The sequence below is a fragment of the Rhagoletis pomonella genome, unplaced genomic scaffold, assembly GCF_013731165.1.
Source record: "Rhagoletis pomonella isolate Grant_MI unplaced genomic scaffold, Rhpom_1.0 Rhpom_scaffold_00008, whole genome shotgun sequence".
Classification (NCBI taxonomy): domain Eukaryota; kingdom Metazoa; phylum Arthropoda; class Insecta; order Diptera; family Tephritidae; genus Rhagoletis; species Rhagoletis pomonella.
This window is the reverse complement of record NW_023458562.1, coordinates 41324804-41349963: the sequence shown is the minus strand read 5'-3', so window position 1 is coordinate 41349963 and position 25160 is coordinate 41324804. Positions and strand designations below refer to the sequence as shown.

At 35.9% G+C, this 25160-nt stretch overlaps 1 protein-coding gene across 1 annotated transcript in view; it reads right to left on the bottom strand.

Annotated features, from left to right (window-relative positions):
* The window catches only part of LOC118744878 (protein argonaute-2), a gene marked incomplete at its 5' end in the record, with an annotated part of 71283 nt that overhangs the window by 41186 nt on the left and 4937 nt on the right, over positions 1 to 25160 (bottom strand). The window contains 3 exon segments of the mRNA XM_036478279.1: positions 1185 to 1596; positions 12753 to 12975; positions 13045 to 13821. Coding sequence (XP_036334172.1) covers positions 1185 to 1596; positions 12753 to 12975; positions 13045 to 13821 — 1412 coding nt within the window.

The window sequence follows — 25160 nt, the reverse complement described above, 5'->3', positions numbered from 1 at the left end:
CATTTTTCGATACCTCAACAGTTTTTTTCTCAAAAACTGGACGTGCTACAAAAATTTTGTAAATGCACTTCAAATCAGGTCAGCCCCGTGTTTGAGATAAAATACATACGATCAAATATTGTTGAACCTTGTAATCGAATACATAATATAGCTGGGATCGAAGCTCATCAGAAATGAAACATAAGAATAAAGTCTGCATTAGATCAAGGTAGTGAAAGTAATTGAAGTGCAAATTTCGGCAGATCGGAAAACCAATTGGTTGGTTGGTTGAGAATTAACGTGTTAATAAATATTTCGTGAGTGGGATGGCTGAAAAATCCTGGTCAGGATATTTTTAATTAAATATGAGGCATTCCTTTTCATATCGGACACCAAATTTGGTGTCAGACTTTCGATTAGCTTCAAATTTTGTTCATGTGTTCTATACATGAAATAAGCTAACATGTGTTCGAGGATTATTTTATTTTTTTTTCTTTTGTCAAAGTTTGCATTTTTTCGTGATTCTGACTAATCATGTACAACTTCAAATCGTTATATCTCGGGTTCTGCGCATCATATTAACGTCGTTTCAAAGCTAACGAATCGGGCTTAAGATATATAAAAGCTTAAACAGACGGCAGTTAATTCCGGAGTTGATCCGGAATAACGCTGCCGTCTGTTTATGCTTTAAGGTGGTCAAGATTGTCCTAAAGCTAACTTAGCTATTAACAGTTGTACTTTTTGAAGATTATTTGCATAGTGAACATCAGCAATTTAGAGATTTAAAATTATACCAAAGTATTCCTTGTTTAATTCTCTATTAAAAGCATTTAAAAAAATGGGGCGATTTTCAAGAACTATTTTTAAATTAATTTTTTTTATGACGAGATGCTTTTTTTTGTGAGTCAGCAATTTTTTGTAATTTGTTTTCGAAAATTTATGATCAGCTATATTTAGCAAAGGAGTAAACCAAAGTTCAAAATTTAGACTTTAATGTAGATTTCGCCAGAATAACTATATGGATTTAAAAAGTTGTGGAACAAATATTGTTAGCGAAGCGATATTCTTCTAGTCACGAGTAGTTCCACCGATATGCTTTTCTCAAATCTCTAATAATACTAAAATAAGGCTTTCTTGCCTTATTTGACTTAAAACTATCCACATTAAAACATGTAAAAACTGCATGCACAGTCGATTCCACTTACTTGGCCAGTCATACTTGAAACTCTTCCACCATATTGTAGTTTAGGGGGTGGTAGCACACGCCCTCGTACTTCCATCATAGAGTTGGAAATGGTCAAACCGAATTCTTGAACGTATGAGTCGTTGTTGAAATCAGCGCGTTTAACCAAATTATTGATTTCACGCTCACGATCAGGCGCCGAACGGGCCGTTGCTTTGATCATCGTCGATGTCTGCATATCCGTCAATTTTTTTATACAACGTTGACCGGCGACGATATTACATACTTCCAAAGGCAAGTAAGTGTGCTTATGCTCTTGTCCTACTTGAAGACATGGCAAATGGGGGTAACGCAACTTCATTCGGTATTTATCCAAGAAATACTTGGCCACAGTACACTCAACCGTTTGACCATTTTCGAGTTGAAGCGGAAATCTACGGTAGTGTTTTACAAAAATTAATTTAAGAGGTGGGTAATGTATCTATGTTCAGTACCTCGCCAAACCATTAAGAACAAAGACAAGTTTTTATATACATAGTTAGTTCTACATTTAATACAAAATAAACTAAAAAAATATTTATGTAAGAACACTTTTTGAGGAATGCTTATTCGGAAGCATCTGTGTTGGGGGTTTTGATATGAATACTAATATGTCTTGTCAGTCCTCAATAGATTAATTACAGTTCCAAGGGCATATGTTCATAATGAATTTGTTGAGGAAGGAAAGAGAACACTGGGATGCTGTGGGAAGGTAATGAATTTATGTCAATAAACTCGAGTTTTTTTTTGCCAAAGTTCATTCAACTCTGCTGAGCCACGCGGACATGGTTGTTTATTTACACGGGACTAAAGTTTCAAGAAAACGTCATACATACAATTCTTTCTTGGAAACTGTTTAACGAAACTTAATCTGTCTTATTCTGAGTTTCGCCGGAAAAAAAAAAATTCACCCGAAAATTTGTCATCCGCCCATAGTAAAAATTAATGGTAAAATGACAAATGAATCTTAAGTCCTAAATTAATGGTAAAGTGTCAAATAAATCTTAAGTTTTAAACTAATGGTAAAGTGTCGCCTATTGGTTCTCAGGTATCAGTGTCTGACTCGTGGATTTGCTCAAGCCACATACGCTGGCGGTTTGCTTCTACCACCCCATCATACGGCATCTACGTAATCTGACAGTTTTCTATATCGCGCAAAACATAACGGTCATTGGGTAATTTCTTATGTATCAAGTAAGGACCACGAAACTTTGGAATAAGTTTTTTGTTAGTGCCAATGGTGGTGTCAACATTTTTCATAACTACAAAGTCTCCCTTCCGCGGGTAAGCTATGTTTGAGGAAATATTTTAAGTTATAATCCTGTGTTTTTTCAATACTCCTCAGCAGTGGCGTAAAAAATTAAATTACTACACCATTTTAATTATTTAGTGTATACTCCAGTTTTGTTTTGTAGAAGTTTCGTTAGTATACACTTCAGTTTTTACACATTGAATATATCTGCATATTTATATATTTATGCGTATCTATTTACTTTTATTTATGTACAAGTCTACAAAATCTTATTACTTATAAAGCGATTTTTAATCTTCGTTGCTCAACACATATTTTTTCAATTACTTCTTGTGTTGTAATCGGTACATCATTATGTACCGCTAACATCGTTAACATTCAGCCGCTCCTTAATTGTATAAAAAGAAGGGACAAATAAGATAGCATATTCAACAATTGAGTAGTCCACTTGCAAAGTGCGCTATGTAACTTTTTTTCGATTTTTAGTTTTTGGTGGGTTTCATGTACACTAACAGCAGAGTGAAACATTTTTCTTTATTCTGAAAAAAATAGCATGAAATGTTAACTACTCTTGCAAAAGTCGCTATAATACTTATTTATACACTTTCAAAAGTCTCCTCTTCGTATGAACTTAGAAAACTGCAAGAAAACATGGTAGTTTCGGTGCCTACACGGTCAAATATTTGGGTTTGATTTTTAAACCGCGCTGGGACTACTGCCTTTTTTAATCTTTTATAGTCTACTTTTTTAACCAGTCAATAGTTTTAAGCAATTTTTAATATATTGTGGTTTAAATTTTAGTCCAAAAAGTTCGTGGTTTAAAAATCAAACCAAAATGTTTTAATTCTAGTTTCTAGGTTTCAAATATAGAAAATTTGGTCTAAAATCTAAACCGAAATAGAAAATGTTTGCACACAGCGAAATGTGGTGTTGATTCAAACTCAACATATGAAAGCACATTAACATGCGTGGCTGTAGCTGAATGTGCAAAGATGCTGATCTATCCCCCCATCCCTTGACCATAAAATCCGCAAACAACTGTGAGGTGAAACATGAAACATAATACGCCTTGGCCGGCTATAGTAGTCAAAGTACTTTTGTAAAGCAGCGCACACTTCTTTACTACTAGTTGTCTTTACTCCAAACAGTTTCACGTATTTGGTAAAACTATCAACCACCACCAATATAAGTTTTCTAACAGAGCGAACAGAAGGCAAAGGGCCAAAATGGGCAATGTGTAAGGTGTCAAAAGGCTCTAGTTTTTTATATATTAAATAGTTAATAGTCTAGTTTTTTGTATATTAAATAAATTATGGTGATTCGAGCGTGTTTCTGGCGAGTACATTATACACTTTAGGCAATTTCTTATAAAGTTTTTCATCCTCTTCCTTAATTTTGGAAACCAATAATTTTTTTATAACTGATCCACAATCTTTTCCACAGCCATATGACCGATTTTTCCATGAATAGCTCTAATAACATTATCTTCCATTTCTTTGGAAACGTAAAGCAGCGTATGCCCTTCATTATTTCTCCTGAATACTAGACCATCAACAAGCTCAAAATTCTGAACCGGTCCATTTTCCAACTTAGATCTTAGCAATTTAATCGTTTCATCCCTGTTCTGAGTTATTTGTAGGTTAAAATCTATATCCTCAATCCCATCCAACACCACTGTACAGCACCTACTAAGCGCATCAACATGAGCCATGGATATCGCTGCCCGGTGTTTCACTTCATAATTATAGTTTTCAAAGGTAAAAACCCATCTAGCTATCCGAGAATTCACTTGTTTTTTATCTTAAGTTTGAGCCAAAGCTCTACAATCCGTAACTATAGTAAAGGCAATACCCTTAAGCTGCATTTCAAACCTTTCCAAAGCATATACAATTGCTAAAGTTTCCAGTTCAAAGCGGTGTAATCTCGATTCGCTCTCAGATGATTTTAGAAAAGTAAGATACCGGATGAAATTTACCATCTTCTTACTTTTGTAAAAGAATCGCACCAAAACCTAACTTGCTAGCGTCCGTATGAAGCTCAGTTTCTTTAACCGGGCTGTATATCGATAGTACATGGGCAGAAGTTAAACATTCCTTAAGTTTATTAAAAGCCTCTATGCATTCGGGTGTAAATTTAAATATTGTATTTTTCTTAAGGTCCCCCCTCAGATCAGGGGTTTTGCAACTGAAGAAAAGGACCGAGCAAATCGTCTAAAGAATGAAAACAAACCTAAGCATTGCTGAACCTCTCTAGAATTTTGGGGTTGTGGAAAATTGTGAATGGCTTCAATGTGCATTGGATGGGGCCGAATACCAGTTTTATTCACCATATATCCCAAAATCTCAATTTCAATAAACCCGAATCTACATTTTTTCATTTTCAGTACTAAACCTTTCTTGCGCAACCGCTGTAAAACCGCACTAACAATTTCGATATGGGACTTAAAGTCCTTCGTCGCTATCGTTATATCATCTATAAAAACAACTATTTTCCTAGAGAAGATCAAGTCTCTCAGAATTGCACAAATAAATCGTTGGAAAAACGCGGATCCATTTTTCAACCCGAATGGCATGCGGGTATACTCATACTGACCCCCTGTTGTTACAAAAGAGGTATATTTTATTGACCCTTCGTCCATTTCCACCTGGAGGAAACCATTTTTCAAATCCAAAGCTGTAAAATATTTCTTTCCTTCCAGATATTCAATACAATCTTCCACTAAGGGTAGAGGGAAATATTCACGAACCCATCCCACGACAGTCGGGTCTACGTAACCGGAACGACCCAGATTTATATCTGGCCAAGGACTGTCACTCCAGCAACACTCCCCAAAAGTCTTTGGGGAGTTTGTATGCTGTTACAACAACAACAACGAACCGTTTTCTTGTTCAAAAACCTATAATCAATACATAATCTACCTGCGCCGTTTTTTTCCGTACCAGTACTGTTGGCATAGGGTGAGCTGCTATATCTAATAATACCCTTTGATAAAAGTTCGTCGACTATTGCCTGTACTTCAGATTTTTCTGAAAATGATAACCTACGCGGTGCACAATGAAATGGTGTGTCATCAGTCAAATTTAATTTCATTTTTAGATCGTAAGGCTCCTTTTCCAAAACGGGTAAAGGGTTAAAATAGCATTTTACAATCACATCCTGCAGTAGTTTACTTTGTTGTTCACTTAAATCAGGATTCAAACTAACTTCCGATAAGCTACTCGAGTCCGAAATTCTTGATACATAGAAATTTAAGTGATGTATATCAACCATTATATTTGATTCACTACTTTGACTTTGTTCGACCATTTCCGCTGCGAACGTCTGTATTTGAAATTCTACCTCACCGTGTGCTAAAGGCGTCAGAACACCAACCCTTCCTTTTCCTAATCCTGCATATGACACCACTCTATTACCTTCCCCCAAAGCAAAAAAATTAAAAAACTTCGTGCACTTGTCTTGTCTAACCCCAAAAGCGACACTCACCGTTTGAAGTTCACGAACTGCTCTAACTAATTCTGCTTCCTCCTCATCACATATTGACCTCTGCTCGGGATTGTTGACAGCTGCGACCAAACCTGGTTTCGAGCAAGTCTCGTAAAGGTGCCCCAACTCCCCACATTTAAAGCAAGAACCCATTGCGAGCTTAGGCTTCGGGCACTGAGATTGGTAGGGGCCGAATTGTGAACAGTTGTAACAGCGTGGTTCCTCGGACTGTGCAGAAGTTGTACCCATAGTATTTGGTTTGACGGTTTTGACACTTGTGGCCGCTCTCGGACGGAACTTTTCATAGCGATCTATCTGAATTTTTTTTTGCGATCAACTGCATCTCCAACAAATATCGTTGAACGCTCTCACTGCTTGTCAATTTTCGTGCTTTTAGCTCCTCATATACGTCCAACAGGGAGTAAGAAATGGCAAGCTGTTCAATCAACGCTGTTTTCAGGCTGAGGTAATCTGATGCTATGGCAGTTCTGGCAAATAATTTTGCGGTTCCATCCAACAACCGACGAACACAAAGCAACTGCATTCGTGTATCACATTATGCCGAAGACATCCTCGAGCTCACCAAACCCCTTGCGTACATCGTAACTATCGTCGCCTGAAAACCTTGGCACCATAACCTCAATTGTAGACATGTCGAAAGAATTGCCCTGATGCGATTGGTTTTGAAGTTGCTGGATCTCCCGCTGCAGCGTTAAGATTTCACGCTGTTTTTTTAGCTTTGAAATTTCTTGCTCCAACTCATCCGCTTTCGTGAAATCAGGTATAGGTGTACACATGGGCGTAGCCAGGTAGGGGCAGGGGGTGCTACGTACTTTAGGAAAAATTTGTGTTGCATTTTTTTATTATATTATATTTATTTATTGTGTGAAACCTCGTTTGGGGTCAAACGGCTCGGAGAGATCCTTCCCTATTCTGACGGAGCTGGTGGTATTGCTCAACGTCATTTTAAACAGCTGTATTAGTTTCGCGGGGATACCAAATTCAGACATCGCGGCATAAATACAAGTTCTTTTCGTGCTGTCGAAAGCGGCTTTGAAATCGACAAATATATGGTGCGTGTCGATACTATTCTCGCAGGTCTTTTCAAGATTTGGCGTATTGTGAATTCCTGATCTATGGTGGATTTGCCAGGTCTAAAACCATACTGATAAGGTCCAATCAGTTCGTTGACGGTGGACTTCAGTCTTTCACACAATACACTGTATAAGACCTTGTAACCTATGCTTAGAAGGCTGATCCCGCGGTAGTTGGCGCGTATGGTGGGATCGTCTTTCTTGTGGATTGGGCAGAGCGCACTTAAATTCCAGTCGTCGGGCATGCGCTCATCTGACCATATTCTGCATAAGAGCTGATGCATGCACCTTATCAGCTCCTCGCCGCCGTACTTGAATAGCTGGCAGGTTGTCAGCTCCAGCAGCTTTGTTGTTTTTCAACCGTGTAATCGCTATTCGTACCTCGTCATAGTTAGGCGGTGGGACATCGACTACATCGTCATCGACTGCGGCTCGGGTTCGTCTTCTCCACTACTTTCAGTGCTCCTGCCATTCAACAGGGTAGAAAAGTGTTCCCTCCATAATTTAAGTACGTTCTGGGCATCAGTCTCTAGGTCGCGATGGTTGTTCTTACAGTAGTTCGCCCTGGTCTTGAAACCTTCAGTAAGTCGCCTAACTCTCTGGAAAATTTTTCGGGCGTTTCAAGCTCTTCGCACTCACGTATTTCGTCCTCTCTCTTCTTAATGCGGCAAATACGTCTCGTTTCCCTCGCGTTGCGCCCGTGGCCCTGTAGGCCGTATCTTTTTTCTCTGCAGCTTCCTGACACTCATCGTACCAGTTGCTCTTTCGTGCTCGCTGAAATCCAACTGTTTTTTCGGCGGCAGTACTTAATGAGTGGGAAATGTGGGAATAAATTGGCCGTCTGTTGTGATTGCAGCTTTTCGACGTAAATCTTTCCTTGCATAGTTGGGCGCACATATTTTACTGTATGTCTAAAACACTGGAAGCATGCCTTCCGTCTATCACAACATGGTCGATCTGGTTTCTCGTTTTTCGATCTGGAGACAGCCATGTAGCTTGGTAGATCATTTATGTTGGAACCTAGTACTACATATTACCATGTTTCGGGCCACGGCGAAGTCGATCAGCCTCAGTCCGTTATCGGACGTTTCGTCGTGGAGGCTGAATTTTCCGACAGTGGCGCCAAAGATCCCTTTCTTGCCCACCTTGACATTAAAATCGCCGAGCACGATTTTGATATCGTGTCTGGGGCAGCGCTCATATGTACACTCCAAGCGATCATAGAAGAGATCTTGGACACCTCATCCTTCTCTTCCGTCGGGGCATGGGCGCAGACGAGCTAGATGTTGAAGAATCTCGCTTTCAGGCGGATTGTGGCTAGATGTTCGTCCACCCGGGTGAACGCCGGTACTCGGCGACGGAATCTCTCTCTCACCACAAATCCTACACCGAATTTGCGCTCTTTTACGTGGCAACTATAGTAGACGCCGCAAGGCTCCACGCTTACTTTGACTTGCCCCGTCCACCGCATTTCTTGGATGGGGGTGATGTCAGCCTTAGTCTTCCCGAGGACATCAACCAGCCGAGCAGAGGCACCTTCCCCATTAAGGGTCAGGATATTCGAGGTGTATACCCTCAAATCATAGTCCTTAATACGTTTGCCGTGGTCGTCATCAGAAAAAGGGGGTCTCATCCGAGACTGCTTTTTGTTTTTTATTGGGCGGGGTTTTAACGTGGCGGGACCCAAACCCAGCGCACACGAAGTTTAACGTCTTCTCACTTTAGCTCGCTACCAAATGGGTGTTTGGTTGCAACCCAGAGGATTCGTGGATATAAATATCCGGACGTTGTGAGTTGCGATTTGAACCGTACGCACAAGAATCACTTCTGGCCACTCCCAGGTGAATGGCAGTCAAAAGCTTTCCACTTCTGCGAACGGAACCATGCTCCATTCCGCTATCTTTGATTTAAGTTTTTTTGTTTTTTTTTTTGCGATTTGCAAGCTTATTTTGCATTTTTTGTAAAAATTGTTATATACAAATATGTAGGGAATTTAATTTCCTACATTTGTTTTATAGAAGGTTTTTTTTTTTAAATATAATTTTTTATTGTAAAAATGAGCAAAAACTGCGAAAAAAATTTACATTGCCACGGTTTTCGCCATTTTTGGACAATTTCTGTTGAAAATACATATCATATTGAAATTCCAAGGTTGTAGAGAATTTAATTTCCCACAACTTTTGTACGTACATCTTTTTTTTACTATGCTTAGATCACGGCCGGGAACGCGATAAACATAGCGATGCATGGGATGCGCCGTAAAACTCATTTCCAAGATGGTGGAATGTTACCAAACGAAATTTAGGGGCGACTGTGGATCCATGATCCACGTGTCAAATAGAAGTAAACTGCATCAAAAAATCGCTGTTACAATTTTTTTTTTAATTTTCCTGCCAAACTTATCTAATCGCTATGGTTGGCACTTTCCCGGCCGTTATCTAAGCGTCGTACAAAAAAAAAAAAGTAGGTATAAAAGTTGTGAAGAATGGAATGCTCTACAACTTTGGAATTTCGATACGCTATGTATTTTCAACAGAAGTTGTCAAAAAATTACGAAACCGTGACAATGTAAATTTCTTTCGCAGTTTTTGCTAATTTTTTACAACAAAAAATGCTATTTTTAAAAAACCTTCTCTATAACAAATGTGGGAAATTACATATCTACTAATAATAATAGATTGGCGCTTACATATATGTTAGTGTCTGGCCGAGCTTCTCCTCCGACTTGTGGCGTGCGTCTTGATGTTATCATACAAAGCGGAGGGACCTACAGTTTTACGCCGACTCCGAACGTCGATTATATTTTTATGAGAAGCTGTTTTTCATGGCAGAAAAACACTCGGAGGTTTGTCATTGCCTGCCGTGGGACGACCGCTGTTAAGAAAAAACCTTTTTCTATATTTTTTTGCGATGTTGCTTTGACCAGGGTTTGAGCCCAGGTGCTGCGGAGTGGAAGCGCGTACTGCTTACCACAGCGGCCGATTACAGGCAAAATAAGCTCTCAAATCGCAAAAAAACCCAAAGAAACTTAATTTCAAGATGGCGGAATGTTGTCAAATGAAATTTAGGGGCAAGACTGTGGATCCATGTATCAAATAGAAGTAAACTGCATCAAAAAATCCCTTTTAAAAATTTGTTTAATTTTCCTACCAAATCTATCTAATTTTATTTATATTTTTTATGGACATCCAAATTTTATGAAATTGCATATTTTTGAAAAAGGAAAGGTGTGTAAAAACAAAAACAATATGAATAAATTATATTAACTTTGCTTAAGTCCTTTAAGGAAATGGCAGAATTGAACTTTGTTGCAAGTTCACATGGGAAATCTTCTTGCGACGGGATTGGAGGAAATTTTAAGCGACTTGCAGATAGAGAAAATTTTTCATGTGAACTTGCAACAAAGTTCAATTCTGCCATTTCCTTGAAGGCTTTTTCGTGATTTCAGACCTTTAGCAAAATTAATATGATTTATTCATATTGTTTTTGTATTTTTACCAGGGTTGAAAACCACTCCAAAAATCGGGGCGGTTCGGTTCAATTTTGTATGCCATAGGATACAAATATTGTAAAAATATGGCAAATCTGTAACATAAAAATAAAAGGCTATGTTACTAAGATCAAATTCAAATATCCATATATATAGTGGTGGAGCGGCACGACATTTTAGCAAGTTTTCGCTACTTTTCTTTTGTTTATTTAATGTTCATTTATTTTTAACCATATGAATCCAAGTTTCAAACTTTGTGCAAAAGTTATGGAAATTCTGCAGTTTCATCTAAAATGCAAACCTTTTAATAAAAATGTATAGGAAAAATTTTTCAAGTTTTAAGTTGATCAATGGCAATTTTTCACGGATTTTCAACCATACAAAGTATGTGGGAATTTTATTTATGGTAGAAAATGCGTAATATAAAAAAAAATATTTAAAATTAACGCGATCAAGGCGAAATTAGAAAAATGTTCATAAACGTTTTTAAGGTTTGGACAAGTCGTGCGAGTAGACAAAAACAGCATACTCAGAATTTCGAATTGACACTCAAAATCTTGGCTTAATGTTGAACCCTCATTTCCGGTAGGTTGGAGCTTACACTAGGCCTTAACTTCATGTGTAGAAGTATACCTTTGGTCAAAATAATAGGAGTGCGACATTTAATTATTTTTCTTTTGTTGGTTTAATGTTAATAAATAACCATGTGTATTACAAAACGTGAAAAAATGCTATACCCCTATTTTCATTTGAATCGAACCGAAACATTTTTTTGAGTGATTTTCGTTCGGTTTTGGAATTTCAAAATAAAAACGGTTCGGTTCGGAGTCCGAAAAAAGTGGCAGTTCAGTTCAAAACCCGGTACGGTTCAAAACCGGTTTTCAGCATTGATTTTTACACACCTTTCCCTTTTCAAAAATTGCTCGAGCGTTAGACGATCTGGAGTCCGTACGCCTTCGGACCCCATTTTGGCCATTTGGGTACTTAAAGTTAACATTAGAGACAATGTTTTTATGTACAAAAAAAGTTTATAAATGTCAAACTAAAAAAAAAAATCAAAAAGAAAATGTTGACTTATTTTTTTATATTTTTTCTATACACTGCTCATTAATGTAAAAAATGTAATCCCATAAAATGACGGAACAAAAACATTTTTCTTTTTTTCATTAAGTTTCGTTAAACAATTTCCAAGAAAGAAAGGTAAAACTTAAGCCCCGTGTAAATAGGCAACCAGGCGTCATATCGGCAAAATATGCTGCACGTATCTAAGCTTCAATTAAAAACGTGTATGTATGGTTTGCTCTTCACTATGCACTCTCCCATTGACACATATGCGTTTAAAATCGCCGCTTTTCTCGATGCTCTTTGTCCGCCGCTCCACTATGTTCGACAGAGGTCGACGCTCATTGCCCAGTTATGCATACTTGCACTGCTATACCATTTTCACGTAAAAATCAAAAACAAACAGAATTATACATGTTAAGTGCTATGCGTAGGGTAACCGCTTACACGGAAAGCCCGTTTAACAGATTCTTATGTGACAACTCTCATGAAAAGCTATGTAAGTATGCATAACTGGGCTATCAGACTGTATTTCTTATATGAAAAAGGTCGGAGGGGCCGTGAAGCTGTAGGTCCCTCCAAATTGGAGGAGAAGCTCGACCAAACACTTAGCAAAAGTGTAAAACAGGGATCACACGATTTGCACATTTGTACAGATTTGTACATTTTGGCAGTCGCAGAGTGGTGTTGTTTTGAAATAATCAGTTCAGCTCAATAACAACTTTGCAAACAACACCACTCTGTAACTGTGAAAATGTTCAAATCGTGTGATCTCTGCTAAAGCGCCAAAATATTTTTATACATATACATATATTCTCTGCATAAATCACTACCGCTTATCAGAGTTGCAGCGACGCCCTCATTGGTCCAGTTGAAAGTGAATTTCTTCGTCCATTTCATATTTTTTGGATATCTATGCAGTAATTCTGCGCAAAGCTACAATTATTATAAGTGAATATGCTAGCACTATTTTAATAAACATCCACGATTTTCTTAACTCTTACAAAATATTCGCTACTCTTGGTAGAAAATATTTATTTTTTAACGATTACTAACAGTTTTGTCGCAAAACTTTATATATATATATGCTTGGTTTCTAATGGATTGGCGGGGACTGCACATTTATATGTGTGTAACTTAATATGCAAACAATGTTTATAAACAACTTACGATTGCATTTGTGCTGGTCTACGTGTAACATTGCATACACGGTATTTGCGACGCATGGCTCCACAATGGGTGATTTCAATCTTCAAACCTTTGATTTCCTTAGTAAATTTGACACGTTGTGAATCGGTGAGCGGCTTTCTTTGCTCGTTGATATCTCGTATATCGAGCACTTCACACATAAAATCAATAACTGGCTGTGCTTTGTAAAAAGCCGTGGCCGAAACTGAATGTGGCAAAAAATTTGGGAGAAAAGTGACGATTTGGGTTAAAATAAATAAAACGAAATACACACCATCAATGTTTAGCATCATTTTCCATTGCGAAGGACGCACACTCTGGTGGAAACCAAACCATACCTCACGACCTCCACCCAAGGGATGGTAATAACCATCGGGAGAGCTGAAGAAACTGCGACCAACCGGTGTGTACGTCATGCTAGGTAAGTGTCGCATAACTACATCTAATGCAAGTATTGCATCGTACGGTATCTGGCGTGTACGTCCCTCTAATGCCTCCTCTAAATTGAAAAGTGATACTTGAGCCATCCATTTAATCGTTACACGGAATATGCGATCCTTTCCTTCCCCTGGAAGCGTCACCTCCAATTCCAGACGATCGTTGCCTATGGGAAGCGGGTCACGTGTATACAGATTATTGCGGCCGTCAAATACTGGCTTCAAAACACCGAATATCTTGCTGTATGCATGCACCATGGTCTCGATGATTTCCCGATTTACTTTTCGCGGACACTTGTCCGGCTGAATGTTAATATCGTAATGATGCACATAGCCGCGTGGCATAGACACCTGAAAATGGTTGGCGCGCAAAACAATCGGTCTACCTTCCCGTCCCAAATTCGGCCGACGCGGGCACGTAAATACTGGCAGTTCAGGTTGCGTGGTGGGCGAAGTGGCCGCTGCCGCTCCCAAAGGCGAGGCGACTGCGGCCGCTTGTGTAGCGTGACCTGCCGCGCCAGCGCCACCCACAGTTGCGCCTCCAACGGGCACATTTTGAGCGCTCGGACTGGTCACGGCGGTGGGATTCACTGATGAACCGGTAGCTGGTGGTGCTGCAAAGAGAGCAACAAATATGTGCTTAAAAAGAGTAAATTATTTGCAAAAGAATATGTATGAGTATTAGCCATGGTGAAATAATAATAAGGTGTTGTCACTTAGGGTGGTTGTTGTAATTTTTGCAATTTCGGCATACCAGCGTTACAGTAATGCCTACTCTATTCATTCCAATTTCATTTCTAGGCAAAATGGAACAAAAAATGGAGCAAACTTTCCGGTATAAACGCTGAGTTAATATTTTATTTGCAAATAACTAAATCACGCAAATAAGTATTGATTAGTGGTACTATTTGCAAATAAGCGCAAGACGCCGCCATTCTTATGGTGCATTTACATGGTATGAAGCCATGATTCAATAATACAAGGTTATGTAATTTGTGGCAGCTAAAATTTGACACTCCTTTATCCAGATTTGTATTTTGGAAGTAGGAGAAAGGGAAAGAATGTGATCGCCTTTTGCGAAAACGGTAGTAGAAAGGTACTACAAGTACGCAAAGTATACAATTAGAAGTAAAATGTGTATTATTAATTCTATGCGAATTTAAAATATATTTGGTGTTTTAATGGAAATACTAAACAACACATAAAAACATGCATTTTTGATTTCAGTTATTCGTAATTTCCTGGAAGAAATCTAGAATACCGACCCTTCAGCTATGCAAAAACGAAAAATGCAGATCAATAGAACTTTTTATGCTCATGCCATGATTATTTGGCGCAAGTGAAAAATTAAGACGTTCTCTAGAAGCTTAAAGTTCAGTCTTTAGATTTTTTTAATATTAATATCTTATGAACTATGTAACCGATTAAAAATCGAATGACGTCACCATGAAGATAATTAATTTTTCTTTCAGCTGATGTACATAATTTATAGCTTTTTGTATTTTTAATACAAAACAACTAAAAAACGAAAAAAATTTTATTTTTTCATGAAATAACCTTTTTTGAAAAATCTGCATAATTAATGGTAAAGAAATTTATATTATTTAGAAAGTACAAGTTATTACCATTAACTCGATATTACATATTTTGTCATGATCTGCAAAAAAAAACAAAGCAAATAAACCTCTTATATCTTCTTTATTTTTTACCTGCGCCAAATAAATTTGGTATCGTTGAAATTAGCATAAAAAGTTCTATCAATCGGCATTTTTGGTTATTTTATAGCTAAACGGTCGCCATTCTACACTTGTTCTAGAAAATTGCGCAAACGAAGGTGATGCCAACGAATATTTAGTATGAAGAATTTTGGGTTTTACTACTAATATCACTACAAACTGTAGAGTAAGCAACATTCTGCACAAGTAAAGGAGCCGATTTTATGTGTGGAAGCGAGAAGACTGTTTTATTACAAAACCTTTCTATTATTGAATCATGGTATGAAGCCATATGAACTGTTGATACGCTAAAATAGAGGGACTACATGTTCCAATGAGGAATTCAATGATATCGAGTGGGATGCATATAATACATTTTTTCATATGAAAAATTATGGGGAGATACTGTAAACATACTGTTGTGAAACTGTTAAGCATATGAAATTATAGCAAGTTGGATTTTCATACATCTTCCCATAAAAAGTTTAACAGATGCAGAGATACCAAGAAGGTTTTTTACCATTTTGATGCCTTTTTAATATAAAAACCCACCGAAAAGGAGAAAAGCGGCAACTCCGCCATTCACATACACGTCAAAAGTATGACTTTTAAAAATTAAAAACAATAAACAAACAAATTCAAAACAAAGAAATTCTTTGTACTAGAACTTTTTAAATAGAAGCCACTCACGTTTAGTGGACAATAAAAATACAAAGAACTATGATAACCAACTTAAAACAAGACATTACAGAACATTTAATGAGCTTTATATCACATTAAAGTAAAAATAAGCCTATATTTTCCAAGCTGGCAAAGAATGAAAATGTGTATTTTTTGTTATTTACACAAAGACTTGCCAAATATACATATAAGTCAAAATTATAGAAGGCATGTATACTTATCCCTTTAATTTTTTCATATAGTTTATGCTTCTTTCTGGCTTTTACAAAATGCAGGGATACCGCTTTTATTTCGGTACAATATGATCGTAATGTATTTTGAATTCGAATTTATCACAATGGGCCCTGATCGGGCCTAAGTGTGCTGGCGCCCTCTGGGCCTAGCAGCCACTTCAACCTATTTTCAATTCGAAATCAAAGAATGTTTCCTTCAAACCGCATTACTATTTTTCTAACTTTTCCCTTTGTTTAGCGCTGTAACCGCTTAAGTTATATCTTTTAATTTATACAAGAGAACTATTTTCAATGAGCATTTTTTCATTTGCTCCTGAATTTTGGGTACATTTTCTTATAGTACCGCTCATTCTTTTTTATATTACATATATACACTCCAAAGTTCGGGATAGAATTTTGAATATACCAGCAATATATGTAAAAGTAATGACAGCTGCTGTAGAGCATTACGCAGAGCCTGTCTTCAGGCCCAGTATTTTCTACTAGTGGTTGCCCCTCTGTTGGTAATAGTAAACCTCCGAGTGTATTCTGTCATGGAAACAGCTTCTCATTAAAATGCAATCGCCGTTCGGAGTCGGCGTAAAACTGTCCTTTACTTTGTGTGACAAAATCACGCACGCCGCAAATCGGAGGAGAAGCTAGGCCAAACACTAACATTGTTTAAGCGCCAATATGTATATCGTCCTTTAAAGTACAAAAACGCGTATATGGTTCTGCAAAACCTCGAAACTGAAATTTGTGCCAAAAAAGATATTTGGTCACCGGAAGCTCCTGACATCAAGTCCTTGGCCATTTATAATAAAATTTCGATACTTAGACATAAGGAGAAGAGATAATTAATCTTAAAAGAGAGAACCGTTTTTAATTAGGACTCTCTCCTATAAAATTTAGGCAACCACACATACGAGGTTTTGCATTTCCTTGATGCGCGGTTTTGTACTTTAAACGACGATATGCGGAGAAACGGAAGAAAACGGCATCCCTATGATTTCAACTTATGCCAAGCGTTTCGTAAACAAGCAATTCTGAGCAAAAAACTGTTTTTCCATAAAGATGTTTAAATGGAAGCATTACAAATATGGAAAAATAGCTATCTACAAGGCTTTATTGGCAGTAGGTCCTTTTTAAAGCACATTTAACAAAAAATAAGCGTCTAGTTTCGAAGCTAGCACAAAATAAAATTTTTTTATTTGTTGTTTACAAAAAAAAATGTTGCCAAGTATATAAGTCAAAATTGTTAAATATATATCGCTTTAATTCATTTCTTCGTAGAGTTGTGCTTCTTTTATAGGAAAATTCATACGGCTTATGAACAGATTCATACCATGTAAATGCACCATTAGGTTTATTTTCTTCTTCGAGGGTCATCTTTTGCCTTTTTGTTTCAAATTCACTGGAAAATTTGAGCGATAATTTCCAATAATTGTGATTTTGTAACTGAATTTTTTGGTAAAATATATACTGTATATATCCAACTGATTATTGGAGCAGTGCCTCGGATGGCTACGCACTTTGGTCTAACAATTTAAACGCATAATTATTTGATAGTATAACGGGTATAATTCAGAAATGTAATTTTAAAATGTCGGCCGCTGTGGTGTGGTGGTAAGCAGAGCGCGCTTTCACTCATCAGCAAACCCTGGTCAAAGCAACATCCCAAAAAATATAGAAAAAGGTTTTTTCTTAACAGCGGTCGTCTCTCGGCAGGCAATGGCAAACCTCCGAGTGAATTTCTGCCATGAAAAACAGCTTCTCATTAAAATACAATCGCCGTTCGGAGTCGGCGTAAAACTGTAGATCCCTCCGCTTTGTGTGACAACATCAAGGTGCACGCCACAAGTCGGAGGAGAAGCTCGGCCAAACACTAACATATGTATGTGTAAGCGCCAATCTATTATTATTATTATTAATTTTAAAATGTTAACGAAAATAAAGGTCGTAATAAAATTTCCTTTAAGGTTAAGATATTTAAAAACTAAGTACGCATATGGGCAAATCTAAAAAACAGGTAACCTTTGTGTTATTTAGCTTTATTTTCACTGTTGTAAACTAAATCCAGCTGGTTGCTTTTGGATATAATTCATTGACGTATACTTGAAGCCTCAAAAAAAATTTGGATCAATTTGTTGCATAACTTTTGAATTATAGGTGTTTAAAAAAAAATTATGAAAACAAGTGAATTTTTTATGTAATTTTAAGAGGAACACAATTAATTATTTATGTAATAACTTTTGAAGCACACCATATTCTGATTTGAAATTAAATGGGCATTTAGCACTTATGTGTACACTTCATATGTAGTAGGTAAGAAAAGTGGACCTTAAAAAATAACGAAATAGCAAGTAACTCAAAGTCTGTACCTATACATTTTACAATTTTCAAAATTTTTGGTTTAACGCGTATAGGTTTTGAAGCATTTAATTTTAAGAACTTTTTGATTATGTATTGTATTCTACAAACAATTACGAATAATTTGATACCTTAGCAAGAGGTGTGCTTTCAGAATAAACTAACTTTTAAAGATAAAATATTCTGCGATCTTGAGCGTAATTTTTATTCCAAAAACACCTTAATTGAAGGCACATCTGGAAAATACGTCGAAACGATCTAAATCTTTCTATAACTGCTATTTCTTATAAAATTACATATACATACATGTAAAATGCTTCAAAAAATTTGTCTCTAAAAGTGTGTAAAAACCCTGATTTACTACTTTTAATGATGGTCCTTCTTTTAGTCAGAATATTTCGAGAGTGGTATCAAAGTAACTTTTTTTCGACAAATATTCTGATAGTTTGTGTTACTTAATTGGAGCCTTCTAAATTCAATGGTGTCCTCAGTTTTACCCTATTGGCTCCACTTCTCGAGATAGCGGTACTTGATACTTTGCTTAAATTTTAATTATTTTATAAAAAAGTCCTTGAGTTTTGAAGATATTTACCTTAACTATTCCATAAAATCATCGAAATCGGTTCACTAAAACATCTAGCTCCCATACAACTGAGAGATGTTGTTTTACGTTATAACTCCTCCAATTAAACAGGTAAAAATTTAGTATAGGTTCAATTTAACATATAGCACGCATGCATATATATATATATATAATATATATATATATATATAATATATATATATATATAATATAATAATTCCAACGGTTTTTATCCTCCATTCCCGCCCATCCGCACGAGTGGCGCAGTCCACATAACGTACGGAACCAGTATTTTCAATTTTGCGCCGAGTCACGATAGGCAGCAGTTTGTTAAGTGTCGAGATCTAAAACTGTTCAGCTACAGAACTAAATTCATCAGCCGATTTTATGTCTTTATTTTAATGATTCATTTATTGAGAGAAGACAGTATCGATTTCTTAATGCTGAAAAGCGGATCTGATATATCAAACGTGCTGGAATAAGAGCTAAAATCCTGGCATAAGCAACGGAGTGAGTCGTGCAATTCAAAATTAGTTTTACAAGCTTTCAGAAATAGGGGGCAAAAGTGTCTTGATACCCGGGAGGGAACATTAAGGCTAACTTCGCCAAGAAGAAGCGGCCTTGAAATTTATCTATAAAAATTGTACTAAGCATTTGCCTGCGGCTGGAAAGTGTAGGAAAATTAATAAGGTTTAATCGGCTCGTATGAGGTGGAAGGTTATATTGAGAATCCCAACGGAAATTTCTTACAGCAAAAAGTAGGAATTGTTTTTGAATTGATTCTATCTTGTCTGAGTAAATTTGATACATTGGATTCCAAATTCGAAGATATAATGGATTCGAAGATATAATAGCAAAATTAAATGAAGCAATTATAAATTTTAATGCTACATTTAAAAATAATGGCGCGTATTCATAGTCCAGCAACTAAGTCGAAACTAACAAAGTTGCAACTTAAATTTAACTGCCAACTTAAAATTTACCTCTATCATAGTCGCATTTCAGACTTCTACTAAGTAGTTTCGACTTAGTTCACGATATAGCAAAACGATTGTGAAAATGTATCGATTTTTCTTTACGATATTTTGGAAAAATTATATTTTTATTAAATAATATCAAGTTTGATCATCCGTTTATGTAATTTTTATTTTCATTTCATGATTATGCAAAAGAATATGGTATATTTTTCTTGTTAATTGTGTGAAATAGCCAGAACAACCGCAGTGATGTGAAGTCGATGTTTATCGAAAGCATGCTGTGAAACATACAAATAGTAGATATCTAAATGTTATGCACAAATTTACTTTAAAAGAACTAGCGTGAAACTGACTTATTATTTGAAAATTTATCTAAATTATTCCAATTATAAAATTGTGATGTAGCTTTATTCGAATTGTAATACGCATTTAATTTCATATTCCGATTAAAATGGATCGATCTTTGTAAATTTTAATTGGAATTTATTCAATATTATCAAAATCACCCTCTACCAACTTAATTTTTACATATTTCGCCTGTTTTCCCTTAATTTGATAAAATACTTCTTCCTAGTTACGACTTAGTTGCAGCTGCAGCCGAAACTAAATTTTAAGTTGGTACTTAGCCAGAAAAGTCGAAACTAAGGCGACTATGAATAGCTTTAGTTGTGACTTAGAATAGTTTCGACTTAGTTGAGTACTAAATATGACTATGAATATGCGCCAATAAGTCTACACAGAACTTATTATTTGCATTAAATACAGTAGAAACAAAACTAACTTCAATAAAACCATTAAGAATTAGACACAAAAGAGCTTTAATGAATATTGTAGGAAAAGGAATGAATTTTTTATTTGCCACAATGGATGATGAAGATAGACAGGAACTAACCGATCATTTAAAACTTATTGATGAAAACAATCATAATCTAATAAATGCACATAATAAACAAATTAATATTAATTTAGAATTGCAACAAAATGATGATTTGTTAGCAAATAAAACTGAAGAAAATTTAAAAAATTCTAATTCAGTTTTAAGAAACTTGACATCATTACAAAAGAAAGATGTAGAAGCAATAGAATTAATACAATTAATAATAATAATAGATTGGCGCTTACACATATGTTAGTGTTTGGCCGAGCTTCTCCTCCGATTTGTGGCGTGCGCCTTGATATTGTCACACAAAGCGGAGGGACCTACAGTTTTACGCCGACTGCGAACGGCGATTGTATTTCAATGAGAAGCTGTTTTTCATGGCAGAAATTCACTCGAAGGTTTGCCATTGCCTGCCGAGGGACGACCGCTGTAAAGAAAAAACCTTTTTTGTATATTTTTTTGCGATGTTGCTTTGACCAGGGCTTGGACCCAGGTGCTGCGGAGTGGAAGCGCGCACTGCTTACCACTACACCACAGCGGCCGATTAATACAATTACAATTTGATATTAATTATATATTAAATGAAGTAGAAAAAATCCAAAATCCAAAATTTAATAGCATTTTCAAGGATAGGAAAACTAGGAAGAAATGTATTAACTAACAAAGAAATTACAAAATTTAACGTAAATAATAAAATATTAAAATATATAAAGAGTAATGTTATTGAAATTAAAAAGAATGTAATCATTGTTATAATGATACCACAATTTTGCAAAGAAGATTATTTTAATAATAATAATAACGTTTTTCTATATAATCAACAGTTTTAAAAAAATTTAATATTTTACGCACAAAATATTTTTTTTCTTCATACATTTATTTTTACCGGCAAAACTGTTGATTATATAGAAAAACGTTATATGAACAGATTAAAGGAATTGTAATTTTTAATTTTTTTAAATTTGTTTGAGCAAAATCGGACTAGTGTTTCTCGAGTTATGTCAAAAAAAGACCACCAAAGGTGACAATTTCCCCTATATGATAGTTATATATATATCTCGATTCCTACACGTGACCCAGCGAAACGCCGGGACACGTATAACTTGTTTTTGACCGATATAACATTTCCCGTTGGTTTCATCCCATCCCTATTTTGACTGTCGCATAGTGTTATTTATTAAATGAAGTAGAAAAAATCCAAAATTTAATAGCATTTTCAAGGATAGGAAAACTAGGAAGAAATGTATTAACTAACAAAGAAATTAAAAAATTTAACGTAAATAATAAAAAATTAAAATATATAAAGAGTAATGTTATTGAAATTAAAAAGAATGTAATCGTTGTTATAATGATACAACAATTTTGCAAAGAAGATTATTTTAAAATCGAAATCTTATCAATACCAAATAAAGCTCAAAAAGAGGTAAATATAGACAAACAAAACTATATAACAGATACAGAAAATGTTTTTTATTTAAATGATGAAATTCTTTTTAAAGGAAGACTAAATTTAAGTAATAATTTGTTTAAAAGCAAATTCAATTTTTGTACTAGTACAACAAATAAGGAAACAGAAATTAGAGAAATAGAAAAAGGAACTTTGTTTACAAAAAATTTACAGAAAATTAAATTAAAACATGATTGTAACAAAATGAATTATGAAATTCAAGGAAATAACATTATAGAATTTAAAAATTGTACACTTAGTATAGAAGATAATATTTACGAAAATGTAGATAACATATTTTATAACTTTGGAATATTACCATTTTATGAAGATATGAATATAAGCATAACTATAATACATTTAAAAAATATAGAGAACACAGAAGAAATCAAAGAATTAAGGTACAATCATATAAATAATGTTAATTTTTCAATCTCACTAGCAGTAGTTTTTGTACTCTTATTAGCAATCTTACTAACGAAATATTGTATAGAAAGTAAGAATTATTGTAAAAGAGTGCAGAGGGAAGATTCGACACATCAAGTGATTGAACTTCAGGAGCAGTTCAAATCTAAGAGGGGAGGAGTTACACATTCGACCACCACACTCCCAACGTCATCACCAATATCTCCAATACCAACAACAACTACAACAAACTCTATTAGTCTGATATTCAAGTCAATGGACACCGACCACACAAATTATACACCCCTATTCTGCAACTCTTTCGTGTTCGGATTTTGCTACGAATCGTAGAAATAGTATGCTGCAATCCGAATCGTATTTTCGAACTTTCGAAATTCGTAAAAATGGCATGCCTAAAAACGAACGAGTAAGCTTTTTTGCGTAATTTTGTACGAAAACAATTCTGTGTCGGAGGCGAAATAAAAGATGTAAATCGATGTGTGTTTGCAAGAAATATTGGTGGTGTTCATTTAACAGATAAATTTGCCTTTCGCATATACGCATATTTTTATCCACTGCTTTATATAAACCAGCAAAAAAGAATATTTGTTGCCCCTTATCGAGAAACTTGGGTCCGGTTTAGTTAATGTACAACGATTTTCGGTTGTTGTGTCCAAACGCATAACCCGAATCCAAAAACTTTAACATACACGTGTAATCAAAGGATTCACATTTTATTTAAGATAAATGTTTCAAATTTCCTACCACTAGCTTATTAATAAACTCGGTTTGCACTAAGCACTTTTTTGCAAATTTCGACGTGGGTTTGCGCAAAAATACTGTGGACGGCGTAGCCGGTGTGATATGCACAAGAAATGTTGTATACCTTTGACATGCGGAAGCCCCTCTTCCTCGCAACACAGAAAGGAGAATTCTACATAGTAAGGGTTATAATCCCTAAGCGCGGCCGAAGGCAGAAGCAAGCGCAACAGGTGGTGGACCTAACAAACTGCATGTTTTCAATGGCTTGGAAGAAGCTGTTATTGCATTAACTGGATTGAGAAGTTCTGGCTTGTGGTTCAACAATTCAACCAGAAGCTGACATAGATGCGCCCATGGTTACTATGCCGGACAGCTCCGCATACCTTTGTGAATCCATTGCCATAGCGCCCGCTTACTCTGCTGCTATAATTGCATATACATCAGAATCCATAATATTCCCCAAAATATGCAAAATTAACAAATTTTACAATAAACAAGCACATGATGAGTGTTTCTTTAATTCCCTTCCACTTTGTTTTCCTTTATTCAGCTATCTTCGAAAAACAACTGATAGCTGGAAATGCGCACATGTTTCCGCAAGGGTTGCAGCATGTGGATTTTTTGTTTTTCGTAGCGTAGCTACGAATTACGAATTACGAAAATTCGGCTTCTAGAATAAGGGGGATAAACATACTTAATTCGACACCACACAATGCACAGTAGCGGCCCTCCAGTACTGCTGCAGTCAATCGCTACTTTTGAACCGCTACTGCACCGACTCCTAGGTAAGTAGCTACTCTATTAACCCGTGGTAGTGCACATGGTAGTGCAGAGTCGAACCAGTCGTAAGCAGAATAGCGAAAAACTACGACAGAGGGCGCCCATAAATCACGCAAGTGATTAATTTAGTAACTCCCGGTAGTGCAGAGAGAGCCGATGGTGACTACCGCCAAGGACATTGCCGTGTAAAAGTAATCGATGAAATACACTGCAAGTAGTCGGTCGGTAATTGACGGTGTTTATCAGATAGCTACCGATTCAGCAGTCCTGTAGTCACTCCCCCGTACTGCAGGGTGTTTATTGCAAGCATAAGTAAGATCAAGTGAAGCAGCGCGTACCTGACGCCTCATTGGCAATTAAAAGTAAATCACCGGAGTAACATAAGTACTCATAAACCTTATTCCACTGCAAGTGTTAAGTAGCATGAAATTGCTATGAATTAATGTTTGCATTCCAAAAGATGAAATTAGAACGATCGAATTCTGATTGGTCAAATTCGATCATGCCACTCCAGGAATAATGTATAAAAGAGGAATTTGCAGACTTTGCAAATCAGCAGCGTTGCCACTAACAATTATTTTCTCCTACCAATTTTCTTCCCAAATCCGACCAAAATCGTTTACAACCTTCCAAATAAATTTCAACATATTTACATACATACATATATGTACTTTGTACATTTTAAAACAAACAAGAAATAAATAAATGCAGATACAGTCTTAGGCACAGAGATGAGATCATTTAACATTTCTTGGTTGTATGAATTATATACATATGTACATGTTATGTATAAATAAGTTGAATTTCTTAAAAGTAAATTTAAATCATTTAATTACACATGCAAATCTTCAGCACCTGACCACTCATAGTGCGGTCATTTTTGTTTACAAGTTCCTTGCATAACAAATTGCTATTGATACTGTCAATCTTAAGTTTATTTCTTAATTTAGATTTTATCAAAGAAAGCGTTGAAAATTTGCGTTCTACAGCCGCAGACCTATGTGGTTATGAAATTATATTGAAAACAAAATTGGCGAGATGCATGAAGCTATTTTTATTCATTCCATTTTTAATAGAATAAACTTTTTCCCAAAACATATCAATATCTAGATCGGTGGAAATATCAAGCTCACTTAGGCAC